The sequence below is a fragment of the Vombatus ursinus genome, unplaced genomic scaffold (genome assembly GCF_900497805.2).
Source record: "Vombatus ursinus unplaced genomic scaffold, bare-nosed wombat genome assembly UNPS02005286.1, whole genome shotgun sequence".
Taxonomy (NCBI): Eukaryota; Metazoa; Chordata; class Mammalia; order Diprotodontia; family Vombatidae; genus Vombatus; species Vombatus ursinus.
In genome coordinates, this window is record NW_020945064.1 from 11,829,598 (window position 1) to 11,855,423 (window position 25,826).

The 25,826-nt window shown below is 45.6% G+C and overlaps 1 protein-coding gene across 2 annotated transcripts in view; it reads left to right on the plus strand.

Moving 5' to 3' along the window:
• Positions 1-25,826, plus strand: part of CUNH16orf74 (chromosome unknown C16orf74 homolog) — a 57,661-nt gene that overhangs the window by 30,154 nt on the left and 1,681 nt on the right. Inside the window, exons 1-2 of one of the 2 annotated variants that reach the window (XM_027845860.1) lie at positions 9,778-10,365; positions 23,995-24,138. In XM_027845860.1, the coding sequence (XP_027701661.1) occupies positions 10,293-10,365; positions 23,995-24,138 (217 nt within the window). In that variant the 5' untranslated portion in view covers positions 9,778-10,292. Of the gene's footprint in view, positions 1-9,777; positions 10,366-23,994; positions 24,139-25,826 lie in introns of those variants that run through there. The other variant, XM_027845868.1, reaches the window with a different exon arrangement.

Here is a 25,826-nt window from a genome sequence, read left to right on the forward strand (position 1 = left end):
ATCTAAAATAAAGATAAAAGGAAGAGTGCATATGTATACATGTATGTACATGTATATATACATAGATAAATATATACATATATACATCTAAAAATAAAAATACATGGAAGAATATGTGTGTGCATACATATGCATGCATGTGTGGGTTGTATATCCATGCACATGCATATACATATACATATATCTAAAGATATATACAATATACACATCTAAAAATAAAGATATATGTGGAAGAGTATACATGTGTGCATATTTGTATGCATATGTATGAGTATATATGTACATATATGTATACATATACATACACCTAAAGATATAGAAATATACATACATCTAAAATAAAGATATAGGGATAAATATAACATATCTACATATATGCATCTGTACGTGTGTGTCTCACAAGAGACATTTTGATTGCTCTGGGCCAGTTCATAATGGCATCTAGTAAGTCGGTGTTTATTGAGTCCCCACGTGCCAGACATACATAAGAGCTGTAGGCAGTGTATAACCAGATCAGTACTCCTGATCTCAAGAGTCTTCTGTCTACTTGGAGAGATACAACATGGGATCAAGAAGGTATTAGGGACACTTATAAAACCAGTTGTGGACAAGCAAATGCAACACTGGTTTTCAAGAAAGGTGGACAGCATGCGGTGGGGAAAAAAGCATGGAACTGGTAGTCAGGTGACCTGACTTCAAATCTCTGACATTGTAGGCAAGTCATTTCTCTCCCAAGATCTTCAAGTTGGAAGGTTCCCTCAGAGCTCACCCAGCCCACCTGAAGAAATACGTCCATACCTGGACACCTTTGCTCATCTAGAAAATGTCAGTATCTGCATATTCCATAAAAAAAAAATACTGGGATTTGGAGCTGGAACCTGGCATGGACCCAGGAACCTGCACATTCCTTAAGCAACTCTAGTAGGTGCTTTAATGAATGTTGATTGCTTGACTGCATCAGACAAGGTGGCTGCCCTGTTGGCTGCGAGACCTTGGGCAAGTCTGCTCTTTGAGCCCTCAATTCCTCATCTGTAAAATGGGAGAAGCAACCTTTGTGTGGCTGTAGTGAGGAAAATGCTTTACAAATCTTGAAACACTTAGCAGAAATGTGAGTTACTATTATTTCTTAGGGTAAAGAGCTGTTGTGAAGAAAGAGCTGGGTAAGCTGCAGAGAAGGCTGTGGCATTCTAGGACTATTGATTTGGGATAGCAAGGAACTTAGAGTTCTTCTAGTCTGCCCCCCTTGTTTTATGGAAGAAGAAACAGACCCGGAGCTCAGTGACTTATCCAAGGTCACCCAGCTAGGAGGTAATAGTCAGCTTCAAGCCCATGACTTCTGACTGCTACCATTTTCCAGGATTTTCCAAGAACTGATGAGGGTATATATGAACATAGCAAATATACCTATAATGCAGAGTATTTCTATTAATAAACTTTACAACTTCATATAAAGCAATTAGTGAAAAATATACATTATACCAATCCCAAGTGATGCTCTATATCTTTTAAACTGCACCCATAGCCTTCAGCCCTGCTGAAGATCTGTCCCGAGGACGCCTCCAGCAGCTCAGTCAATCTATCCCAGGCTATTGCAGCTGGAGGGATGGAGATTCTGCGTTTTGGGGTGCTAGGGGGATCACTGCAGCCTCAGTTAGTTTATTATGGATGACATGCATCTGAACGCCTTCATGCAGGGTAGGAATGAGCCAAGATCTTCTCATGTGTTGGGGCTAGGGAGGCAGGAAAGGTGTTAGACAAACATCCGTGCTAGAAGGCAGTATCCATGGAGCCTCAGATCACCACCCACAGCCGAGTTAGTACCTCCTCTTCCCGCTTGGCTGAATACCAAGGTTGAAGACTGTTTAAATTAAACATTGGCTTCCCCCAGTAGTAAAGGACACCCACGTAGGTCACTGAAACTTCTAATCATGAGCTTTCCGGTTCTGACTGTGTTTTCATAGGATTGGAAGATTTAGAGCTGAAAAAGACGTTAGAAGTCATCTCATTCAAACCCTTATTTTATAGATGAGGAAAGTGAGGTACAAAGCAGGAAAATGACTGGCCCAAGGTGACACAGCTAGGAAATAGCAAAGCTGGGATTCAGGCCCAAGTCGACTGGCTTCTAAGCCAACGCCCTTCCTATCATAACCTGCTGCCGCTAAAACAAGACTATGCCTGGGGAACGCAAGCCCAGGCAGGTCCTACTAAGCAGGAGAGGCTTCTTGGAAACAGCTATGTCTACTGGAGGACCTTGGAAAGGCCCATCAACCAAAGCTAGTGCGCACAGGATGAAATGATGGAACTTTTTTTTTTTTAATAATGAAAACTTTTTACTGAAGGGTAGGGAAGCCCCTGCCCTGATGTAGTGGTTCCTTGGAATGTTCAAGTATACCTGTATGTACCCTCAGCACATAGCAATGACTGAACATTATGTTAATAGCTATCCTTTATGTAGTACTTTAAAGTTTGCAAAGTGCCTCGCTGCTATTATTATTCTCATTTTACAGCTGAGGAAACTGAGGCAGGCAGAGGTTAAATTTGCCCAGGGTCACACAGCCAGATTTGAACTCAGGTCTTCCTGACTCTGTGTCCAGTATTCTATCAGCTGCCTGTGTGCTGATCCTCAAACATGCTCCATAATTTCCCATCTCTGAACCTTTGCACTTTGCCCAGAATGTTTTTCCCCTCAGCCCCACCCACCCCCATCCTTCAAAGCACAGCTCAAATGCCATCTCCCCCATACAGCCTCTCCTGAGACCCTCAATGGGGATTTCTCCCTCCTCTGAATCCCCATGATACTCTGGGAATCCTTACATATGGGATCTGTATGACCCCATACAGAGGGGTCAAAGAATCCAGAGATGGAAAAGTCTTTAAAAATGGTCTAATCCAACCCCTTCATTTCACTGATTAGGAAACTGAGCCACAGAGGATAAGTGACTTAGCTATGGGTACATAGCTAATAAATAGCAAATCTGGGCTCCTTTGACTCCAAATTCAGGGCCCTTTTCGCAGCACCAGCATTTTTCCCTCCGGCGGGACAGCTGGTGAGGTCAGTTAATGAGAACAATCCCCAATTTGAGTCTTCCTCTGACCGGCTCTGCCTTAGATGAGCTTTCTATTTGGAAATCTGTACCTTATGTAAGATGGGGCTTTTTCCTTAATTAAAAAGAGATTTAAAATATCAGTGGCGGGGGCGGGGGGGGGAACCATCAGTAGCTATTTCCATTGAGCATTTCCCGGTTTTGAAAAGTCCAAATCTGTTTGTCTTGCCTCTCTCCCCTTCCATAAAGCAGAGCCTTTCCCCTAATTGGGGAGGCAGGGAGAGAGATTAAATGCATCTAAAAATTTCAGAGGCATTTTTAGTTTTCTGGTTTTTTTTTTTTAAGGACATAACTCAATTTTTTAAAAAATCCTTTTATCTCTTGAGAATTAATGCTGCCCCTGAGGCTTCCACTGAGACCCAGAGTGCCTGGTCCAGCCCATATTTTAAATGAGGATTATGATGAAAGAAAACATTTATTGAGGATCTAGTCCATGCTAGACCCAGGGCAAGGCACCACAGGGGATGTACCAAGAAGAAACACATAGCCTCACAACTGAGTTTATGAAAAAAAAGGCACGTATGTGAGGGTATCCCAGCATTCTGGCTGGTAGTGAGATTCCAATTAGCTCTGCCATACTGATGGTTCTGGCAATTCACTCCCTACCACTCCCCAGACCTCAGGTTCCTTGTCTGTAAAATGAAATTAGGATGTAAGCTCCTAGAGGGTAAGGATTGTCTGAGTGTCCTGAATACTTGGGTTTATATGTTCAGCACTTCACACAATGCCTGACACAGAGTAAATGTTTCATAAATGCTCTATCTATCCATTTATCTATCTATATCCAGCCATCTATCTATCACCTATATCTATCCATCCATCCATTTGCCTCTATCTGTCTTTCTCTCTATCTACCTATCTGTTCACTTATCAATCTATTTATACCCTGTATCTATCTATCTACCAGTCTATCTCTCCATCCATTTGCCTATCAATCTCTCCATCTAGCTATCTTTCTCTCTATGTATCTATGTGTCTACTCATTTATCTATCTACCTATCTATCTATCCATCCATCCATCCATCCGTCAACCTATCAATCTGCTATCTATCTTCATATCTGTCTACCTGCCTATCTATCTACCCATCCATCCATCCATCTACCTATCAATCTGTCTGTCCATCTGTCCACCTTTCTCTCTATTCATCTAGCTAGCTAACTATCTGTCTAACTATCTATCCACATACCTGTATATTCATCCATTATCTATCCACCTGCCTGCCTGTCTGTCCATCCATCCATCATCTATCTCATCTAATGTGATTCTTCTCCTCCCTGTCTTTCTGCAATCCTCAACGGACAGTCTATTCATCATTCTGGAGTCCTGCCTGTGAGCCTTTGACATTTCATGTATGCCAGCACAGCCTCAGGGCCAGCCTCCATGACCCTTGCAGCAGTGTTCAGGGGGACCCAGTCAGACAAATGAGAGAGGTTCCCATCTGCCATGCATCAGGAAACCTTCTCTGTTCAGAAGCATTGTTAGGGCAGTGTCGACAAAGTTTCCTGGCTCCTGCTGAGTGAAAAAGAGCTGAATGAAGGGAAGGTATAACATAAGCCTGAACAACAGTGGGCTACAAATTAGGGTTCAAAGCACCTGCTCCTGAATCCCGGCCTCAGAAATGACAAGTCTCAGTCTAGCTGAGCAGCATTCGCGGCTCCAAGACAACTCCCCCTTGGCTCTCTGGTTTGGGTGCCCCCATTGACCACTTGGGATTAGAGTTGGCTAATAGGTTGTAGGAAAGAGAAGCCAGGGATGAGAGAGGGAAGTCCACAAGGAGAACGAGGAGTGTCTGGAGATAGTGAGCTCCCCATCCCTGGAGGGTATCGAGCAGAAGCTAGATGAGCCCTTGGCTCAGGTAAAGGAGGATTCCTGCTCAGGCTCTGGATTAGAAGACAGAAGTCCCTTCTAGCTCAGAAGTTCTGTGATCCTGATTCCATCAAGTCCCAAGTTTTAGACCTTGCAAGGCCTCGCCAGAGAGCCAGAGCTGACCCTACAGAGCAGGAGGGTGGGGACCATAAAACTCCACCAAGGGACACTTTGCTATGAGCAATCTCAGACTTCAATTAACAACATTTTTAGTTAGCCAAAAATTTCCTTCTTAGTTATTAAGAGAAGACACCTTACAGGGGCAGGGTTTCTTAGCTTAATGGAAAAAAGACTGGACTTGAAGCCAAAAGACCCAAGCTCCCACCCTGGCTCCACTTTATTCCCTAGCCATGTGGCCCAGGACAAGTCACTTGACTTTGCAATATCTTTTTTCTCATTTGTAAAATAGGTGTCGTGATCCTTGCACTCCTGCCCCTTCTGTCCTCCCCAATACCTTACAGGGCTGTCATAAGGAAAGCCCTCCATAAACTGTAAAATGCCATAGAAATGGGGGTGGTCTCACTTGGGGGCCTCTTGGGGCCTTGGAAGGAGACTAAGAGAGCTTGGGTTTGAACCTCTGCTCTGCTGCTTACCAGTGATGACAGCCAGCATCGAATAGAGCACTTTATCAGTGTCATCCCATCTGAGCCTCACAACGACCCTGGGAGGCAGTGCTATTATTATCCTCATTTTACAAATGGGGAAATTGAGGCACAGAGAGGTTAAGTGACTCTTACCTAAGCCTGTAAGTGTCTGAGGTTGGATTTGAACTCAGGCCCAGCACTGCATCCACTGTACCCCCTAACTGCCTTTGTGACCTCAGGCAAATCATCTTACCTCTTGGTTTCACTTTCCTGGTCTGCAAAATGATGAGGTTCAACTCGCAGATCGCAAGGGCACTTCTAGTTTTTAGTCTATGGTCCTTTGAAGGAGATGTTCAGGGCTATCTCCCCAAGAGACCAAACTCCCGGATTTCCCAGGTCATCCTGGAGACTTTGGAGAGGGACAGCCGTCTCAGAGAGACTTGGTGCAGTAGCAGTACTTTGGGACCCCAGTAAGAGGGTCTTTCTCAGGTACTGAGGATGATAATAGCACCTACCTCTCAGGGCTGCTATAAGAATCCAGTGAGATAATATTCATAAAGCACTTAGCACAGTGCCTGGAATGTAGTAGGGACTTCATAAGTGCTTCTTACCTTCTCTTGTTCCCTTCTCTTTTCCCAAGAGGGTGATATGGAACTATCATATGCACAAAGTAAATCTTATGCTTTTTGGGGGGCGAGGGGCAGGGTTCCTTCCTGGACTCTCAGCAGATGCCAGGAAACAATCTTCATGTGTAGGTGAATGGCATAGCTTCTCTCCTTCTCCCAGCTACACACACACAGACATACACACATACACACACACATATACACACACGTCTCATCCATACCACCCTTTCCTGTTTCCACTTGCCTTTTATGAGAGGTGTAATGGAGAATGATGACCTGAGTTCAAATCCTGGGCCTGTTCCATATTACCTGTAGAGTTGGGCAGGTTGATTGGGCAGGACCTCCGTGTCCTTTCTGTAAAATAAAGAGGCTGGACTAGATGACCTCTCAGGGTCCTGCCAACTCTAATCCCAAGTGGTCAACGGCAGCACCCAAACCAGAAAGCCAAGGGGAAGGTGTCCTGGAGCCATCAAGGCTGCCTCCACATCTCATCTCAGTAGGATTCCCAGGCAGAAAAAAATGGCAGCCGCAAAGACAGCGCCATTGCCTATCCATTCTGGGATCCCATCAGAGCTAAGCTAAGCACCACGCCCCCTCCAGAAACACAGGAGCCTGCGATCCTCCCACAACTCAGCATCCCCAGAGGAGGCTTTGTTCACAATCAGTGGAAGCTCTGAATGTGAGAGAGTGAGCGAGACAGAATTCACCTTCACACTCCACCAGTAGACAATTAATTATCAGGTTCTTTAGGGAAGTTTTCCATCTCACAGCTCTTGGGACTTAAAAAGGGAAGGAAAATAACACAGCACAGACTAGAGAGTCAAACTGGATGCCCAAGCTTCATCCTTCTTGTTTTATAGGGGAAACTCGGGCTTTTACATAAGGATGCTACCCTTCCAGACATTTTATAACAGGTGAATAATCAATCAACAAACATATATTAATCACCTACTGTGTGCCAGGCACTAGGCAAAGACTGGAGGTGTATAGGAAAAAAGTGAAGCAGTCCCTGCCCTCCAGAAGGTTTCATTCTATAGGGGAAGCCAACACCCACACACACATTCCTGGCTTCACTTCCAACCAGTCCAAGAAGAGTCTGCTCTCCCTAGGACTCAAGTTTCTTCCAAAATGGTGGCAACACCACAACATGAGGAATTGTAAAGCCTTTGTAGGCCTTCTCGGTAAGAGACATGCTGTGGAATAGTAATAATAGTTATGGAGCACATCTCCACCAAAGTCCTTCTCTAATATCTAATTAGGGCATGGAAGGAAGCCTGCTTTACCAAGCCGGGGAGGATGTACTAACTTGGGAGTGGACCAAGTGTGTATCACTTGAGGATCAACCTTTATCTTATTTCACAGAGTCTTTTCACCAGGTAGGCTACAGGGTGAGATATTTTCATCCATTGGAACTTACAAAGATCATGTCCTAAGGCCCAGAGGTAGTTTCCATCTGTCTTGGTGGGAGGAGGGCATACATTGATGATATCATGGATCCCTAAGTTATAGAAGTGCAGGGCACCCCAAGCCACCTAGGTCAAGTTCAAAGGAGGAAGGGAGGGAGGGAGAGAGGATGAAAGGGAGGGAGAGGGAGAAAGAGGGAGGGAGAGGGAGAAAAGGGGGAGGGAGGGGGGAGAGAAGGGGAAGAAAAGGAGGGAGAAAGAAAGGGAGGAAGGAAGGAGGGGAAGAAAGGAAGGAAGGAAGGAAAGTAGAGAGGGAGGGAGGAAGAATTTATAAGGCACCTACTATGTGCCTGGCACTATGCTAAACACTTTACAAATATCTCATTTTATCTTCACAACAACCTGGGGATGTAGATTCTATTCTTGTTCCCATTTTGCAGGTGAGGAAACTGAGGCAAACAGAGGCCAAGTGACTTGTCCAGGGTAGAATAGGTAACAATTCCATAGTGCTTACTTTGTGCCAGGCACTGTGCTAAGCACTTACCAATTATAATCTTATTTGATCCTCACAACAACTCTAGGAAGTAGGTGTTATTATTATCCCCACTTTACAGATGAGGAAACTGAGACAGAAAGAGGAGAAGTAACTTGCCCAGAGTCACATAGCTAGTAAGTGTCTGAGACCAGATTTGAACTCAGATCTTCCTGACTCCAGACCCAGTACTATATCTACTGCACCACCAAGCTGTTCATCGGAACTGAGTATGTGGTCTCCTCACCACACTCTGGGGGCAGTCACTTGGTCGGGGGGGGGGGCGGAAAAAGCCTAGTTATGTGAGTGAATCTATGAAAAGGGGAAATGCTGTGATATTTTTAGCACCTCTATTCCTTTTCTTGAACGTATCTAAGTAGTTATTCATTTTTTAAACTTGTATTTCAGAAAAAATGTTGGGCTAGGGTTGGGTTTAATCTGCTGTGGTTTCCTATCCATCACCAGAAAGAGGAATGTTATTGAGGAACATTGGGAGCGCTAGAAATCGAATCAAGTCAACTAATAGTTATTAAGTACCTACTACATAGCAGGTGTGTGTGTGTATATGTATATGTGTGTGTGCGTGTGCCTGTGCATCTGTACGTGTGTGTGTGTGTGTTCAGTAAAGTAGGGCACCCCGAGCATTGGTCATATCTCTCAGTACCTCGTATTTCTGCTATTTCCCCTCTAGATTTGATTCTGTTCCTTTGGTGGCCATCATCATCGTCTGAGGATCAATTCCTCTCCACTTTAGCAATGACTGAAAACATAACGGAAATTTTGGATTGGATGCCCCATATCATCCTTAACTCCTCCCTCCCGTTTCGTCTCCCGTATCCCAAGTATTGCCAAATCCCATTCTTTCTGCCTCCGTTGTGTTCTTCTTCGGTGTATCCCCTTCTCTCCACTCACAGAGCCACCACCCTAGTGGAGGCCCCAGTCTCCTCTCCTGATTTATTCCAGTAGCTTCCCGGTCTCTCCCTGCTCCAATTAATCCTCCACATTTCTCCTAAAGGACGGATCAGGGCCATCGCCAGCCATCTTTGACCTATGTTTTGTCGCTGGATTTCCATGACTCTGGAGGAAAGAGTGAGACTGATGACTTCGCAGAGCTCTGCCTCACTTAAATCCAGTTCACGCACGAGTCGAGACCTCCCTCCGTGATGTCATTGGTCCTCTTTGAGAACAGAGGACAAATAATAAGAACAGCAGCAGAGAACAGACCTGACGGCATCACTCCTCTTAGTAAACTCCACCTCTAGGATCAAACGCAAACTCTTCTATTTAGCATTTTAAGGCCCTGTAAGAGCTGGGCTTTCAGGCCTACCTTTCCAGCCTTGTTACTAAACATTACCCCTTGCCACATTCTACAGTCCAGACAAACTGGCCTTCTTACTGTTCCTCATGCACTTCCCTCCACTCCATTTCAACACCTTTGCACCGGCTGTCCCCCATCCCTAGGGGGCCCTCATTCGACATCCCCTCTTAAAGTCTCTTGTTTCAAGACTGAGCTAAAGCATCATAACATTTATGTAGCGCCTACTGTGTACCAGACACTGCGCTAAGCACTTTACAATCACGATCTCATTGATCCTCACAACAACTCCAAGAGGGAAGTACTGTTATTATCCCTATTTAACCGATGAGGAAACTGAGGCAAACAGAGGTTAAGTCACTTGCCCAGGATCTCATAGCTAATAAGTGGATTTGAACACAGGTCTTCCTAACTCCAGAATCAGTGTTCTACCCATCACCCCACCTAGCTGCTTACAGAATCTTAAGAGGCATTGCAGTCTGCAACGGTGGGAATAGCAACACTGAGAAAATCACAGATCCTTGAAGTGTTTAGTTTGGCTGAAATTTGGGAGGGTGGGTACAGCTCCTTGTCTTGAAGATGAAGAAGGCCTCCCTAGGAGAGCAGGAGAGTAGGAAGACTCCCTAGCAGTCCCCACCTAGAAAAACAATGTGACTCATACGCTTGTTTTGTGATTTGTTTTTTTTCTGGCACATTTTGCATTTCACCTGTTCTTTGAGTGACTGACTGAAGGTCTGCCCACACACAGGACAAGTGTGTGGTGCAGGGTGCTCCCATGTCCTTGTTGAAGTAGCCTGAAATGCTCATCCTAGAATTATCAGATTAAGATTTGGAGCTAGCAAGAAAGGGCCTTACAGTTGTATGTGTGACACCGTCCCGCCCCCTCCCCCAACTACTGCCATTTTACAGATGAACTACCAGGAAGCCCAGAAAGGTAACTTGTCCCAAGTCACGTGGGTAGTAAATAAGAGAGCTGGGATTTAAACACAGGTTCTCAGCCGGCAGGCCCAGTGTCCTGAGCACAGCTGACTTTCATAGTCATCCAGGACTGCGTTTGCTGCCTTCTCCCCCATGGCTTGGTGCTTGGCCTGGGGGGAGGGAGGGTATCCTGGGCCCAAGCAGGACTCGGCTCTGGAAGAAAGGAGCAATGCAGAGGGCACAGGGCAAAGCTAAGCCTCTCCCTCAGAATCATAGCATCCTCAGAAGTCACAAAGTCTATTCCAATCTATACCTGAGCAGGAATATACTCAACAATATCCCTGACAGCATCTATCATACGGCCCGATCCCACCTCTTCCCACGGCCTTTGGTCAGCCAGCTTCCACGATCCTCCCCTCTCTGATCTTCTCTCTCTCCCTTTCAACTGGCTCATTCCCTGCTGCCTACAAATGTGCCTAGGTCCCCTTCATTCCTATAAGACCCTCACTTGGCTCTGCCATCCCCTCAAGCTTTGCCTCCTCTCCAAAAGCCAAACTCCTTTAAAGGAACAGAAAAGAAAAGAAAAGAAAAAAGGTGTCTACATTGGTGGCCTCTCCTTCCTGTCCTCTCCATCAGCTCCTTGTAATTCTGTTTCAGAGCTCATCACTCATGCTGTCTCCAAAGTTAGTAAAAAAAAAAAATTTTTTAAAAGTGGGGTTTTTTTTGGGGGGGGGGGGTTTGGCTAGGCAATTAGGTTAAGTGACTTGCCCAGGGTCACACAGCTAGTAAGTATCAAGTGTCTGAGGCTGAATTTGAACTCAAGTCCTCCTGATTCTCGGGCCAGTGCTCTATCCACTGTGCTACCTAGCTACTTTTGAGATCTATATAGATGGCTCAAATCTGTCTCCTGAGCTCCAGTCCCACATTACCAATTGCCTAGTGGGCGTCTTGAACTAAACATCCCAAGGACACCACAAATGCAACGTGTCCAAAACTAAACTAGTGATCTTTCTCCTCAAACCGTCCATTCTTCCTAACTTCCTTCTGACTGTGGAAGGTGGCATCATCCTTCTACTTACAGGTTCACAGCCTCATAGTTGCCCTCAATTCCCACTCATCCTCACCCCATATATCTAACCAGTTGCCAACTCTTGTCAATTCTTTCCCTACACCATCTCTTCCATTTGTCTCTCTTTCCATTCACACAACCACATCTCTCAAATGGACAATAATGATAACCTCTCTAATTGGTTCCCTATCACTTCTAGGAGCAAATGCAAACTCTTCTGTTGGGCATTGAAACTCACAATCTGGCTTCATCCTTACCACCCTTCGTGCCTTCTGTGTTTCAGACAAATTGACCTTCTTAATGTGCCTTACCAAGATTTCCCATCTCCTATCCATCTGCGTGCTTTTGCCTGGAAGGTGCTCCCTCCTTATCGCCTGCCTTCTTGGAATCCCGGGTTTCCCAAAGTTCAACTCAACCGCTATTTTTTGTATAAGGTCTTTCCTGATCCTCCCACTCACCTCACTTCTAGTGCCTCCCCTCCCCCAAATTACGTTTGATTTATTTTGTATATACTTACATTATACGTATTGTCTCCCTCAATAGAACATCTAGCCAAGTCAACAAGCTGTTAAGTTCTTGCTATGTGCCAGGTGTAAGCAATGGGGATAAAAAAAAAATCCCCTGCTCTCAATGAATGCACAATCTAATGAAAGAGACAACATGAAAACAACTGTGCAAACGAGGGATATACAAGATAAATTGGAGGAAACCTCAGAGGGGAGGCATGAAAATTAAAGTGGACTTGGGAAGGACTTCTTGGAGAAGGTGGGACTTCAGCTGAGACTCCAAGGAGGGAAGACAGAAGACAGAGATGAGAAGGGAGAGCATTCCTGGCCTGGGGGATAGCCTGAGAAAATGGTCCAAGTCTGTAGATGGGGTGTCTCATTAGAAGGACAGCAAAGAGATCAGTGTCACTGGATTACAGAGTACATGGGAGGAATAAGGTATGAGGAGACTGAAAATGGAGTAAGGGGCCAGGTTATGGAGAGCTTTACAAGTCAGACGATTTTATATTTGATCCTGGAAACAACAGAAATTGATTGAAGAGGGAGGTGATGTGGCCAGACTTATGCTTTAGGAAAATCATTTTAACAGGTGAATCTAGGATGGACTGGAGGAGGGAGAGACTTGAGGTAGGGATACTAACCAGCAGGCTATTGCAATAGTCAGCGTCGGAGGAAAGAAAGTGACGTATACAAACAATGGTACAAAGGTTGAAATGACAGGAATTGTTTCATGGTCTTTCTCTCCCTGGTACCTAGCACTGTTTCTGGTTTCTAGTAAGCATTTATCAAATGCTTATTGGTTGATTGAGTGATTGATCTTCTTGAAGACCTAGAGTGATGGGAAGCTCACTTTCTCCCCAGGTAATCCATTTTACTTTGGATTGACTCTAACTGTTAGGGAGTTTTCTTTACTTGGAGCTTTAGTCTTCCTCATTGCACCTTCTTCCCAGCACTTACAGTTCTGCTTTCTGGGGCTGAGCAGGACAAATCAAATCTTCTCCAGATTTCAGATTCCTTTAATGAATGCGTCCTGAAAGTTTGGTCCTTCCTGAAAAAAATCCTAAAGCCCTTTGTTAAGAAAGAGACCCTTCTTGATCACAGTCTTGCTCCATGACCCCCTTTCTTGTGCATCACACATACAACCTCTATAACTAACACACACACACACACACACACACACACACAGACACACACCTATAAATATTGATATTTCAAAAACATGCTTGTGCCCGGAACCCAACTCATATTTATTTACTCACTTACATTTTCATCTGAAATAATTTAGCTTTTGGTTTCTTTTTATTTACTATTTCCCTATGTGGATCTGTGTGGTTGTCTGCTAATTGTAATTGACAAGTTAAACAGGTGTGATGGTTTTCTTTGTCAGCCTAGGAAACTCACATTTCACAATCCTTAATACATTTCTGTTATGGAAAAAAAATCATCACAGTTCACTGACTTCCAGGTGCCCAGATTATGAATATCTCCTATGCACCAATGGGTGCCTCAGTAAAGAGCTTACTCCTGGGTCACAGCTGTTGGAACTATCTTCTGGGCATGCCTGGGACCCTCCCACCTTCTTCCCTACATAGGCTGTCTTTGCCCAGTCTAGGAGGGAGAGTAGGGAAGTTGCCACTCGTGGTGCCAGGGCTGTGAGGCAGAGACATGTGTTCCTGGAACTAACAATGAATTTTCCTATGAAGATCCTATCAGACAAGGTGGCTAGGTTCTAGATCAGTTCAATTCAATTAAACTTTCAATTAATGAAATTCAATACCTATGCAACATCAGCTGTTGGCCTGGACCTTTGCTAGGCACTGAAGATACAAAGATGGAAAAAAGTTCTAGCTCCTCAAAGGAGCTTTCAATAAGGGCAGATGAGGTATTGACATAAATGAGTTTACTTTGAATTGAGAGGCATTGTAGTACATTGTAGTATATTGTAGTACAGCCAACAGGGAGCTGACCTGGGACTCAGAAAGATCTCCTTTAACACATGCTGACTGTGTGACCCTGGGTGCATCACCTAACCTCTCAGTGGTCCAGACAACTCTCCAGTACTAGAAATTGTGGAGAAGATGCCGATGGGCATTAACTGAGGGTATTTCTTTATTCCAGAGTGGTTTTTTGTTTGTTTGTTTGGTTTTTGGCTAGGCAATGGGGTTAAGTGACTTGCCCACGGTCACACAGCTAGTAAGTGTTATGTGTCTGAAGCCGGATTTGAATTCAGGTCCTCCTGACTCCAGGGCCGGTGCTCTATCCACTGAGCCACTTAGTGCCCCCAGAGTTTTTTTATACCAATTAAATCACAGGTCCAATTCCTCTAGCAATAAACCAGAGCATTGTAATCGTAAATGAAAGGCTATGGGAAATTCATAATTTCCAAAATGGGAGCAACATTAGAGATCATCTATTCTGAGGCCCTCAGAGGAAATAAGGGGAATAAAGCCTAATAATAATAATAACAGCTAATATTTACATAGCATCTACTATGTGCCAGGCACTGCACTGAGCATTTTACAATTATTATTTCATTTGATCCTTACAACAAGACTAGGAGGTAGGTGCTATTATCATACCGCTTTTACACATGAGGAAACTGAGGCAAATAGAGGTTAAGTGACTTGCCCAGGGTCACCCAGCTAGTAAGTGTCTAAGATTGGATTTGAACTCAAGTCTTCCTGACCCCATGCTGGGTGTTGTATCCTAGCTGCCTAAACAGAAGATATGATGTGTCCAGAGTCATGCTGGTATTAAATCGCAGAGCCGTGAAGATTCAAACCCAGATCTTCTGACTCCAGACCTAGCGTTCTTTCCAATACATCTTCCTCAAATATAGAAAGTACATGTGGGGGTATTGGTAGTAGTGGGGAGAAGCAGGGAAAAGAGTTTCATAGGATCATTGATTTAGCGTTGGAAGGGAGATCAGAGATCATTAGCTCCAAAGTCTTCATTTTACAGATAAACCTGAGGTCCAGAAAAGTGAAGTAATCGCCCAAGGCCACATAGGTCAAGTTAGTGGCTGGGGTGAGATTTGAACAAAGCCCCTGATAGAGGCTAAAGAGATGAATATAAGGGTAATAGTTTCATTATAGTCTCTTAAGTTTTCTCATCTGTAAAATGGGGAGAACAATAGCACCTACCTCCCAGGGCTGTTGTGAGGATCAAATGAGATAATATTTGTAAAGCACTTTGCAAACCTTAAAGCTCTGTAGAAGTAACTAGCTATCATTGTTATTATTATAGCTTAATTATATTATTAATTATAGCTATTATTGTTGTTGTTTAGTTGTTTCAGTCGTGTCGATTCTTGGTGACCCCATTTGGGGTTTTCTTGGCAACAACACTGGAGAGATTTGTCATTTCCTTCTCCAGCTCATTTTACAGATGAGGAAACTGAGGCAAACAGTGACGTGACTTGCCCAGGGTCACACAGCTAGTAAGTGTCTGAAGCTGGATTTTAACTCAGGAAGATTTGTCTGGCATTCTATCCACTGCTCCACCTAGCTGCCCGCTACTACTATTACTATTATTAGTTTCTTCTTGTTAAGTACCATTCAGGTTATCACAGCATTAAACCATCATAATGCACAAGGAGGGGGTCACAGCTGAGCAGTCACCTTAGAGGAAGGGAGAAATTTCTCAAGACAGAAGAGAACATTCTAGGGAGGGAAGAGTATGATCGCAAGGAAGGAGGGAGAGGAAGAAAGCAAACCTAACAAGAGAGCTGAGCGCCCTGTGGGCCAAAACAACCATTGCGGGCTAGCCTGGAAGCCAACCCAACCTGCAGAGCATTGTGTCTCTGTGTGAAATGCTCCGAGCGTCCAACAGCAGTGAGTTTTCGAAGCGGGACCTGGTCTTTAGTTGGGACCAATGGTTCCCGACCCACGCTATGTCTCTTTTAGGCAGGAGAGGGCACTCTTGAGACATCATTGGCTGCAAATGATTTTTTGTGTTTCGGGTTTTTTTTTTCCGCCCTGGCAGATTTCCCAACCTCAAATCCTCCAGCCCCATTACCAAATGTCACTGAGTAATGGCCGTGTTTGACTGTGGTGTTGGCCCCCTGACTTGTATTACCTGTCAATCTAGGCTGGGTGAAAGGGCTTCAGCTGGAGCCAGACATTTTCAGCCCAGCACTATTGTAAGAACCAGCTCTCTGGGCTGATGGAAAATAAACTGTGGTTAAACTGAACATGCTGGATCCAGATGTCCCAAGGCCTGAGCACCCCCAGTGGTGATCAATCTGGGAGGAGGTCGAGTGGAGAATGGAGGGGTCCAGATGTGAAATCTGAGTGCCAACCTAGAATAACAAGGCCAGCCTTTCTGGCCCACCTCAGATCCGAGAATTGGCAGCAAGGAGGGACCAGACGGTCCAGACCTTTTTACCAGGCCAGAGAACACTGGTTCATGAGGCCCTCCATGGTCACAGAATCACAGACTCACAGAGAGAGGTAGGGGAAAGGAAGAGGCCTTTATTAAGTGCCTACTACATGCCAGGCTCTGTGCTGTTATTTTACTTTTTTGAAAATTTTACAATTTTTTTTTGTTTTACAATGATCTCATTTGCTCCTCACAACAACCCTATGAGGTAGGTGCTATTCTTATCCACATTTTACAGTTGAGGAAATTGAGACAGACTGTAACTGATAGCTAGTAAGTATCTGAGACTGGATTTGAACTCAGATCTTTCCTTCCTGACTCCAGGTCCAGTGCTGTATCCACTGTACCTCCTAGCTGCAAAATGTTCAAAATGGGAGGGAACTTCTAACACCCTTATTATGCAAATGAGACTCAGCTCAAATTCTACATGGCTTTCTCAAAGTCTTTCTCCTCCTTTCCATTTGTGACTTTGCACAGCCCTCACTCACTTAAATCCAATTCACTTGCATGTCAGGGCATCATCTCCCTGATGTCATGGTCCTCTTTGAGAACGAAGGACAAATAATAACTAACAACAACTTTGAGACCCCATTTGGAGTTCTCTTGACAGAGATACTGGAGTGGTTTGCCATTTCCTTCTCCAGCTCATTTGACAGATGAGGAAACTGAGACAAACAAGGTGAAGTGACTTGCCCAGGGTCACACAGCTAGTAAGTGTCTGAGGCCAGATTTGAACTCATGAAGATGAGTCTTCCTGACTCCAGGCTGGGTGCTCTATGCACTATGGCTCCACCTAGCTGCCCCCTGCGGATTTGTGCCTTCTCCAGAACTTGTGGTCTTAGTGAAACCCAAGAAGTTAAGTATTTTACTCAGGGTCACCAAGCACTAACATGAGTCAGAGCCAGCTCTCTATCCTACATGCCAGGCTGCTTTGCTTCAAGGCTTTCTTCAAGTCCACCATACTACGCGTGAATCACAGAGGGTCTGAGTTAAAAGGGACAGTAGAGGCCATGCAGTCCAGCCCCTATCCGACCTGGGGGCCTTTCTACAACATCCCCATCATGGACCCCTCCTCCTCATGCAGAGCTAGTGAAGGGGGCACCCAGAAACTCTGGAAGTAACCTGGCCCATGTTTGTTTCTTTACATCAAGCCTAGAACGGGCTCTCTGCAGCTTTCACCTGCTTCTGCCCTCTTGGGTCAGACAGAAGCTGGGGTATTATAACCATCCCATCCCCACCCCCAACACTCAATGTCCCTAATGTCACCGCTATGTCCACTCTCCTCACTAGCCAGCTTGTCCTCCTCTGGAATCCCTCTTATATGTTTAAGACATATGAACATATGTATATGTTCCTCAGTGGTCTGAGGATCAAGGCGTGCCCCCTGGCTCTCCCTACTGCACTGTAGAGAGCTGCCAGGGTTTCCCCCAGTTTATCCATGCCCAGCTGAGGATGAAGCTTTCCCCCAGTTTATCCATGCCCAGCTGAGGATGAAGCCCTCAAAGGGGCCCCACTCCCAGAGAAACATGGCCCGCGTCCACCTAGGGCCAACATGGCGCTCTGGGTGGTGCCCCATGGCTCTCTTCATCCTATCCTGCCTGAGTGTGAGACCCTGAAGGAGGCAGACTTCCAAAGAAGACCTCCTCTCCTTCTTGGGGACTTTCCCAGATCGGAATTCCCTTCTCTGGCCACCACTCCCCTATATACTTTGTCTCCCTCCATTAGAATGTAAGCTCCTTGAGGTCAGGGGCTGTCTCACTTTTGTACTCATATACACACCATTTAGCACAGTGCTTGGCATACAGCAGTCACTTATTAGATGCATTTTATTCATCAATGCTGTGTCACACCTTTGACTTATAAAACTGTACCATCCATTAACACCCCCAGATCTCCTTCCTAGCTCCCCTTTCCTGCCCTTGAGAGGTTTGTTTCCTTAACCAAAAGAGGATTTTACCTTTTTTTCTATTAAATTTAATCTCACTAGATTAGGCCCCTGGCACTTGAGATTTTGTTTTTTGATCCTGATTCTATCCCCCACCAATCCTCAGAGTTTTTTTGTCATCTACCTTCACCCAAATCATTAATAAAATTGTTAAGCAGTCCCAGGGCAGCATCCACTAGAGACCTTCCTCCCAGCTGATATCTACTTGGTAATGACTGTGCTAACTAGTTCTAACTCCACCCAGCTGTGTGGGCATAAGGCTTTTATCTTTCCATCTTGCCCATCAGATATTCTATCAAATGTTTTGCTGAAATCTGGGTACTCCATGCTCTATCTGTGGCATTATCCTCCTCTACCAGTCTAGTTACCCTGTCAACCTTTTAATGGGTTCTATCCTTGGACAAGATGTACATATAAGATATCATAAATGAGGGCCATTGTACCCCATGGAGGACCAACCTTGGAGTGAGAATGCCTCAGCGTGACCTTTCCCTCTTTACTAGAAATGTGAACCCATGTCTCCCGGATTACTGGACACTGCAGACCCCAGGTGATGGGCAAGGGTTCTAGTCAGTGGTGTCTGGCTGAAGGAACTGATTGTTAAATTTTCATTGTGAGTAGTTACTCTTCAGAAATTGGCAACTGCTACAAATCAAGCCTAGATATATTGTTTTGTTGCTTATCCAGATTTAAAGTGATGGAGAAAATATTAATGATGTTGATTAAACTTAAACATGTATGGTGCTAGACTTTTTTTTTCCCAGAGAGCTGGATGTTAAACATTTACCATCATACTCCCTGGTTTAGTTGCCTCCTGACAGTATTATGTGGATGAGGCAGAAAAATCCTTTGGGTCTTACTTTTGAATGGACAGGGGCCTATACTGGGACTATAAAAGCAGATAGCAACTAAGGGGTACCATCATTTTCTACAAAAATTTTGATTATCCCTGAATCCTAGTAAGGTAGAGGGAAACAGATGGGAGATTACCTATTGGCTGAGCTCCCTTATTTTATAGAAGAGGAAATTGGAATTCAGATGGAGAAAGTGGTGTTTTATTTCTCCAACTAGACCTTAAGCTCCAGAACAGAGACCGTGTCTTGGTCTTAATAATAATAGCGAGCATTTATATTATGCCTACTGTGTACCAGACACTGTGCAAAGTGCTTTACAAATGTTATTTCATTTTATTATTATTACAAATATGATCTCATTTGATCTGCACAACAACCCTGAGAGGGAGATGCTATCATTATTATATATACATATATATATTACATTATCCCCATTTTATAGTTGAAGAAACTGAGGGAGACAGAGGATGAGTGATTTGCCCAGAGTCTCACAGTTGGTGAGTGCCTGAGGCTGCATTTGAACTCAGGCCCTCCTGACTCCATCCGGCTTAGGACCTTATTCCATAGGTCCATAGGACTGTGTTCTCAGAATTCCTGGCAGGGTATAAAATGTGATGTGAATGTTAACTACTATCATTACAAAAATCCAATTAGCTAAGGGAGCCCTCCCGTATCCCAAAGGACCTTTCTTCACTAGTTAGGAATAAATGGTGAATGAAGAGAGAGTTCTTAGTGTGGAAATGAGACCTCAGTTTACAAAGGAGAAAACTGATCCCCAGAGCAGGGAGTGACTTGTCCCTGGTCAGCTAGGCCAGGCTGGTTGATGCTGGCAGGACGCAGCATTGATAAGGAGGAAGCAGCAGGTGACCCAGCGGACAGTTGGCAGGGGGAGGAGGTAGGTAGGGCAGATGCTTCCGTGCTATCAGCTTTGCTTTTAAATGGCTTGTATTGGTCTTGTTTTCCAAGGGCCTAGGACAGCTTAATAAAATTCTTTTAAAATTGAGGAGGGAGACGGGAAGGAATTGCCGGTGGGGGAGGCGCTATCAGCCAGCTGGCCACACTCTTGGACAACCTCTCTTCTTCCGTATATTGTTTCAGCCATACCTGCTCAGGTATGAGTTTGACCTGGATGAGGCCGCTTCCATCTTACCCAAATGCATGAAGTGGTGCAGCCCAGACCCTGCTCCCAGAGTTCTTTGCACCGCTCCATGTTGCCTTCTGTAACTGATACAGAGGGTCACTGGAGACTTTGACCCCCTCATTTTACAAAGGCTAAGGAACTGATACTCAGAGATTGGGGGGCAACTTGTCCATGATCATCTGGGCTAACTTGGATTCATTCACTCTGTAGAAAAACTATCTGGCTCTCCTTACATACAGAATTAATTGAGCATCTGGAATGTGCAGAGCCTCGTGCTAGACAGGAGGCATTGTGCTGTAATAGGTATTACCAGGAGACCTCAGTTCTTTCCTTTGCCTCTCCATTTAGAGCTAAACCTACTTACAAAAGCCAAAATACTTTGGCATTTCCATCTTTAAAATGGGGATAATGATATTTTGCCTCTGGTCAGCTGTGAAAGAGACTTATAGTCCCCCAATGAAAGGTCATGCTGTTCCACGGACCAGAGTTTGATGGGATTTCACTCTCTTTAATAGTATTAGAAAGGTCCAGCAGGGCCCTGGGGCTTAAGGGCCCCAGCTGGGGTGAGCTCCGCTGTTAATCTGGCATGATCCCTACTCCATTTGAACTCAGAAGCATTAAGCCTGAGCATGATAGCTGAGCCCAGCTCTTGGCAGGCCAGGAAATTAATCAGATGCTCTGACTGAAGGTTCTGGATGTGAATCCTGGAATCTCAGAACTGAAGTGGGTTATTTCATCAGCATGATCCCTCCCTCTGCTGAAACAGAGCACAGCCCTGCTAGAGCTTAGGAAATGGTCTCCAAGAATTGCCATGGCTAAGAAATTTCATCTCCTGGTGGCCAGCGTGGGGTTGATTCTCTCCTCACATGGCTGGCCTGGGCCAGAGACCACAGTCCTATCCACAGTGAGGACTGAACTTGAAGAATTTGTAGGTTGGCAGGATCTATCCAGAGCTGCAGTTCTGAGGGGATGGCTTTCCAGGGCCCAGGTCACCCCACGCCACTCAAAGGAGGACTCCAGGCCTGTTGTAACAACTGAAGAACAATATGTGAGATCATTTGAAATATAAAATGAGTTATGCCAGCAATACATGTATATGCTAAAGTCTACAGGAGCACCGAGAAGAAGGAATGTAGTGAATTTAGGGATAGGTGAGGTCACCTGTGACCCTGAGTGCCTTGGGAAGGATTTATGGAGTAGGTCATGCATTCATGCATTCATGCATTCATTCATTCATTCACAATTATTAAGCATCTGCTGCGTCTAAGGCCCTTGGTGGGTACTGAAGGAACCACAGTCCCTGATGTCATGGAGTCTATGAGGAGAGATACGACATAAAGTCAAATAACCAAATCGCAATTGACATGCAAGGGGGACAGGCCATGCTGTCCTGAGTAGGGAGATGTCATTTGGTGGGGAAAGAGGGTCATGGAATACTACATGGAAAACACAGGCTTTGAAGGGTGGGTAGAATTACAACAGGCCAAAATGGGAAGAGAAAACATTCCTTATTTGGGGATCCAGATTACAGGGTTTAGGGCTAGAAGAGAGAGAACTTCAAGATCAACTAGTCCAACCTCTGGGGCAGCTAGGTGGCGCCATAGTGCACAGAGCACCAGGCCAGCAGTCAGGAAGACTCATCTTCCCAAGTTCAAATCCGGCCTTAGACACTTACTAACTATGTGACCCTGGGCGAGTCACTTCACTCTGTTTGCCTCAGTTTCCTCATCTGTAAAATGAGCTGGAGGAGGAAATGGCAAACCACTCAATATCTCTGCCAAGAAAACCCCAAATGGGGTCATGAAGAGTCTGAAACAACTAAACAGCAGCTACAAATCCAACCCTGTGATTTTTTTACAGCTCAGGAAGCTAAGGCTCAGAGAGGCTAAGGCATTTGCCCAGTGCTCACACCTATGGTCTGCGGCAGGACAAGGATTCCCACTCAGACCTCTTAGACCAAGTCCAGTGTCCACAGCCCTCCCCTCTGGCCTGGAGCTGGGCAAAGTGCTGGCTGTGTATTCAAGGAGCCCTTCAGGGGAAGCCTGTGACATTGCGGGACCCTCCTAGTTTGCTTTTCTCCAACTGTCTGTTCCACAGGGGATTATTGCCCAGGCTATAAACTCCTTTTTCCATCCTTTGAGGCCTCTTCACTGCTTGTTAGCGCCTCAGCAGGGAGGTAGGCAGCAGCAAGCATGGGGGGAGATTCAAATCAGATGTAGTTAATAGCTCTGGGAAAAGGTTGGGTAGTGAAGGAGCTTGCAAATAATGGCTAAAAAGGTTTAATTTTTAAAACATCTATGAATGTAATTTATACACGCTCTCCCTGCCTCCCATTGCCATAGATAATCGAGAGGAGGCTAATTTAAATTCCCATTCAATGCAGGTTAGTTGGACTCCTATGGAGTAATGAAAAGTCTGTGATGGGGGCTGGGGTCTTCTCCTCCAGCTGCTGCTCTGGGGGAAAGGGGATGTCTCAGCCAGGATGAATTTGCACATAGGACAGACTCCGAATCTAGATAGGTTTGCTTTTTTCATAACAGGCAGAATCCCTTTGGTGAATACTGGTTTCTCTGAGTGTCCTGGCCAACCACTTATACAGTCTGGGAAATTTTATGAACACACACGCATGCATAAACACATACTTACATACATGCATGCACACATGCACACACAGAGTCACCTTGCCCTCAAGTGTCCCACTGAACTAACCAAATTCCTCATTGAGATTCAGATATAGATATCACTCACATGAGGACAAGGGACTCTCTCCTGTCCCCTTTGTCATTCTCAACCCATTCCCTCATCTCTGTCCCGCTCAAGCAGCTCCAGTCCTTAACTTGTTACCACAGACTGACAGGGGCCTAGCTTAGTCCCCCCTCCTTGCCCCACCCAATCCTCTGCTGCCATCATTCCTCCTGTATACTGGCGCTTACTTTGTTCAGCTGACCTAGTGGTCCTGGGCCGCATCCTCACTAACCTGGCTTAATTTCAGAGAAATTTGTCAGAGACAGATCAAAACTGCCAGGGACGTTGCCTAGTCTTTGAGGAGGTGTCAGGGCTCCCCCCCCCCATATTTCACAGACTCTCATAATATCAGAACTGGAAGGGACCTTTGAACATAGAATGTCAGAGCTAGTGGGAACCTCAGAGAACATCTCATCCACTCCCTGATTGTACAAATAAGATTCAACTATCAGGTAAACTGAGCTGCCCCCAGGCAGTACAGGGTAGAGCACCTCACTAAAGTCCACTGCCTCATTCACTTGGTGGGTCCTATTTGTAAAGGACTATGCTAGGTCATGAGGGCACAGAGGGCTAGAATATAATGTGACTTGCCCTAGAAAGGCTTTCAGTTGAAAGAAATCCATAAAAGGGGTAACCAGCCATATGAAGAGTTAGTCTAAGTGCCCAGTGAGAAGATAATGCAAGGTTGACCTTGGGGCTGGGTTGAGAGGGAAACATCAATCCAGCCTTTACCCCCTTCAGGATTAGGTAGAACCACCGATGGCCATTTGGCCTTTCCTATCCCTCTTTGTGCCGTGCAAAGGTTTAGGTATTGTGAGTTTTCTCTTAGAGGAGCACGCCCCTGGCTCCCCAGCCCCTACTGCGGGCTGATTTAAGGTTCAGCCCCTTGAGACTCGAGGCAGAGAAGCAGCCAGCCCACTACGGTTCCCCCAGATGGTACTGATGGTTGTTTTTTTGTTGTGCGTGTGTGCATGTGTGTGTGTTTTTCACGGCTTGCGCTCTCAGGCTTCAAAATGTGTGTCAGCAGTAACAGCAGCAACGAAGAGGCCCCCGTCTTGAATGCAAAACAACTGGACGTCCCGGACATCATCGTCACGCCCCCCACCCCCACGAGTTCCACGATGGGGCCGAGAGACTCGAGCCAGTCAGGTGAGGCGCGCCCCCGTGAAACAACTGCTCAGCCAGATGCTGTGAGAAGATGAGGAGGGGGAGGCCCAGGGAAGCATTACCACGGAGGCTGGGGAGCGCATTAGAGATGCCAAACAGTTTCTCAGGCACTGTGAACAGCTTGCACAGGGCCCCATCTGTGCAATTTCTCTCTCCGTCTCCTGTCCCTTCACTGGGGTTATTAAAGATTTATTAATGAATCTGCATACACCTTCACTGCTGGGCCCTTCCCACGATTACTAGCCTCAGCAAGATGTGGCATGTTAAGTAATTAACCAGGCAGCTCCTCTCGGCAGTGAGGAGAGGATTGATGAATGGGCCCGGGCCTGGGAGGGAGGGGAGGGACCCCGGCCCTGAGATGCCCATGGCATGTTTAGTTGTGTTTTCATCTCCCCCCCTGCATTAGTGCGCTGTTTCCTCCTCCTCCTGAAAACATGGCCCAAGGCGGCACGCTGTGGCTGGAACACGGCATCCCCCTTGCTGCTAAAGTCACCATGTCCCCAGTCCATCTTGTTTCAGAAACTTCTGCCCCTCAGGTTCCCAGGCACTGATGGCTTTGCCCTCCAAAGCTAGCCCAGAGGAGGGAGGGGAGGCTGGACAAGGTGGATGAGGGCACAGAGCAGAGAGGAGGGGACGTAGTGGCCCTGAGCTGCTCTCTGCCTCCTGTGACGTCACTTCAGGGGAGCCAAGTCACTTGTCCAAGGTCACATACCCAGCGTGTGGCACAGTCAGAATCCAAGCCCGTTTCTGCCTCAAGCAGAGGCCCTTCCGCTCTCATACACGGCCTCATTTATCTGGTATGCACTGGATGTAAAGAAAGAGCTGTGTCAGGCCCCCGGGGGGGACTAAGGAATGGAATAGAATGGTACCTGCCCTGGAAGGCCCTTTAGTAGAAGGACATTCATAGTGAGGTAACAAACAACAGCCATATGACATAGTGAATATAGTGTTGGACTCAGACTCAGGAAAACCTGGGTTCAAATCCTACCTCACTCACTTCTTAGCTGCGTCACCTTGGGCAACATCTCTTATCCTCAGTTAGTTTATCTATAAAATGGGAATAATAATAACACCGACCTCACAAGATTGTAAAGATCAAATAAGATAATGTGTAACATAATATGATATGATATTATATGATATAATATATGATATGATATAATCGTAAACCTTGTAAGGGATATTCGTATTGAGATTTGGAGTTCGGAAGAACTGGGTTTTGGTCCCATCTTGGACGCTTACTGTCTATATGACCCTGAGCAAGTCACTTAACTTCTCTGGGGCCTGGTTTACCCATCAGTAAAATAAGGGGATTGGGCCCGGTATCATTTAAAGTCCCTTCTAAGATCTAAATCTATGACCAATGGCCTCAAATGCTTTATAAACGTGAACTATTTATGACCACAGTAACTGATGGGGCAAATTATCGAGGCATATGTAGTAGGCCCTCTGGTCTGGGAGTCAGGAAACCTAGTTCTATCACATACTGGCGTCATTCATTTCATCTCTCTGAGCTAAGTGATTAGGAGACACCCTGGGGAAACAATTTGGAGGCCTGGGTTTGAGTCCTGGCTTTAAAACTGAGAAGCTGAGGGGCAGCTAGCTGGCGCAGTGGATAGAGCTCTGGCCTTGGAGTCAGGAGAACCCAAATTCAAATCCAACCTCAGACA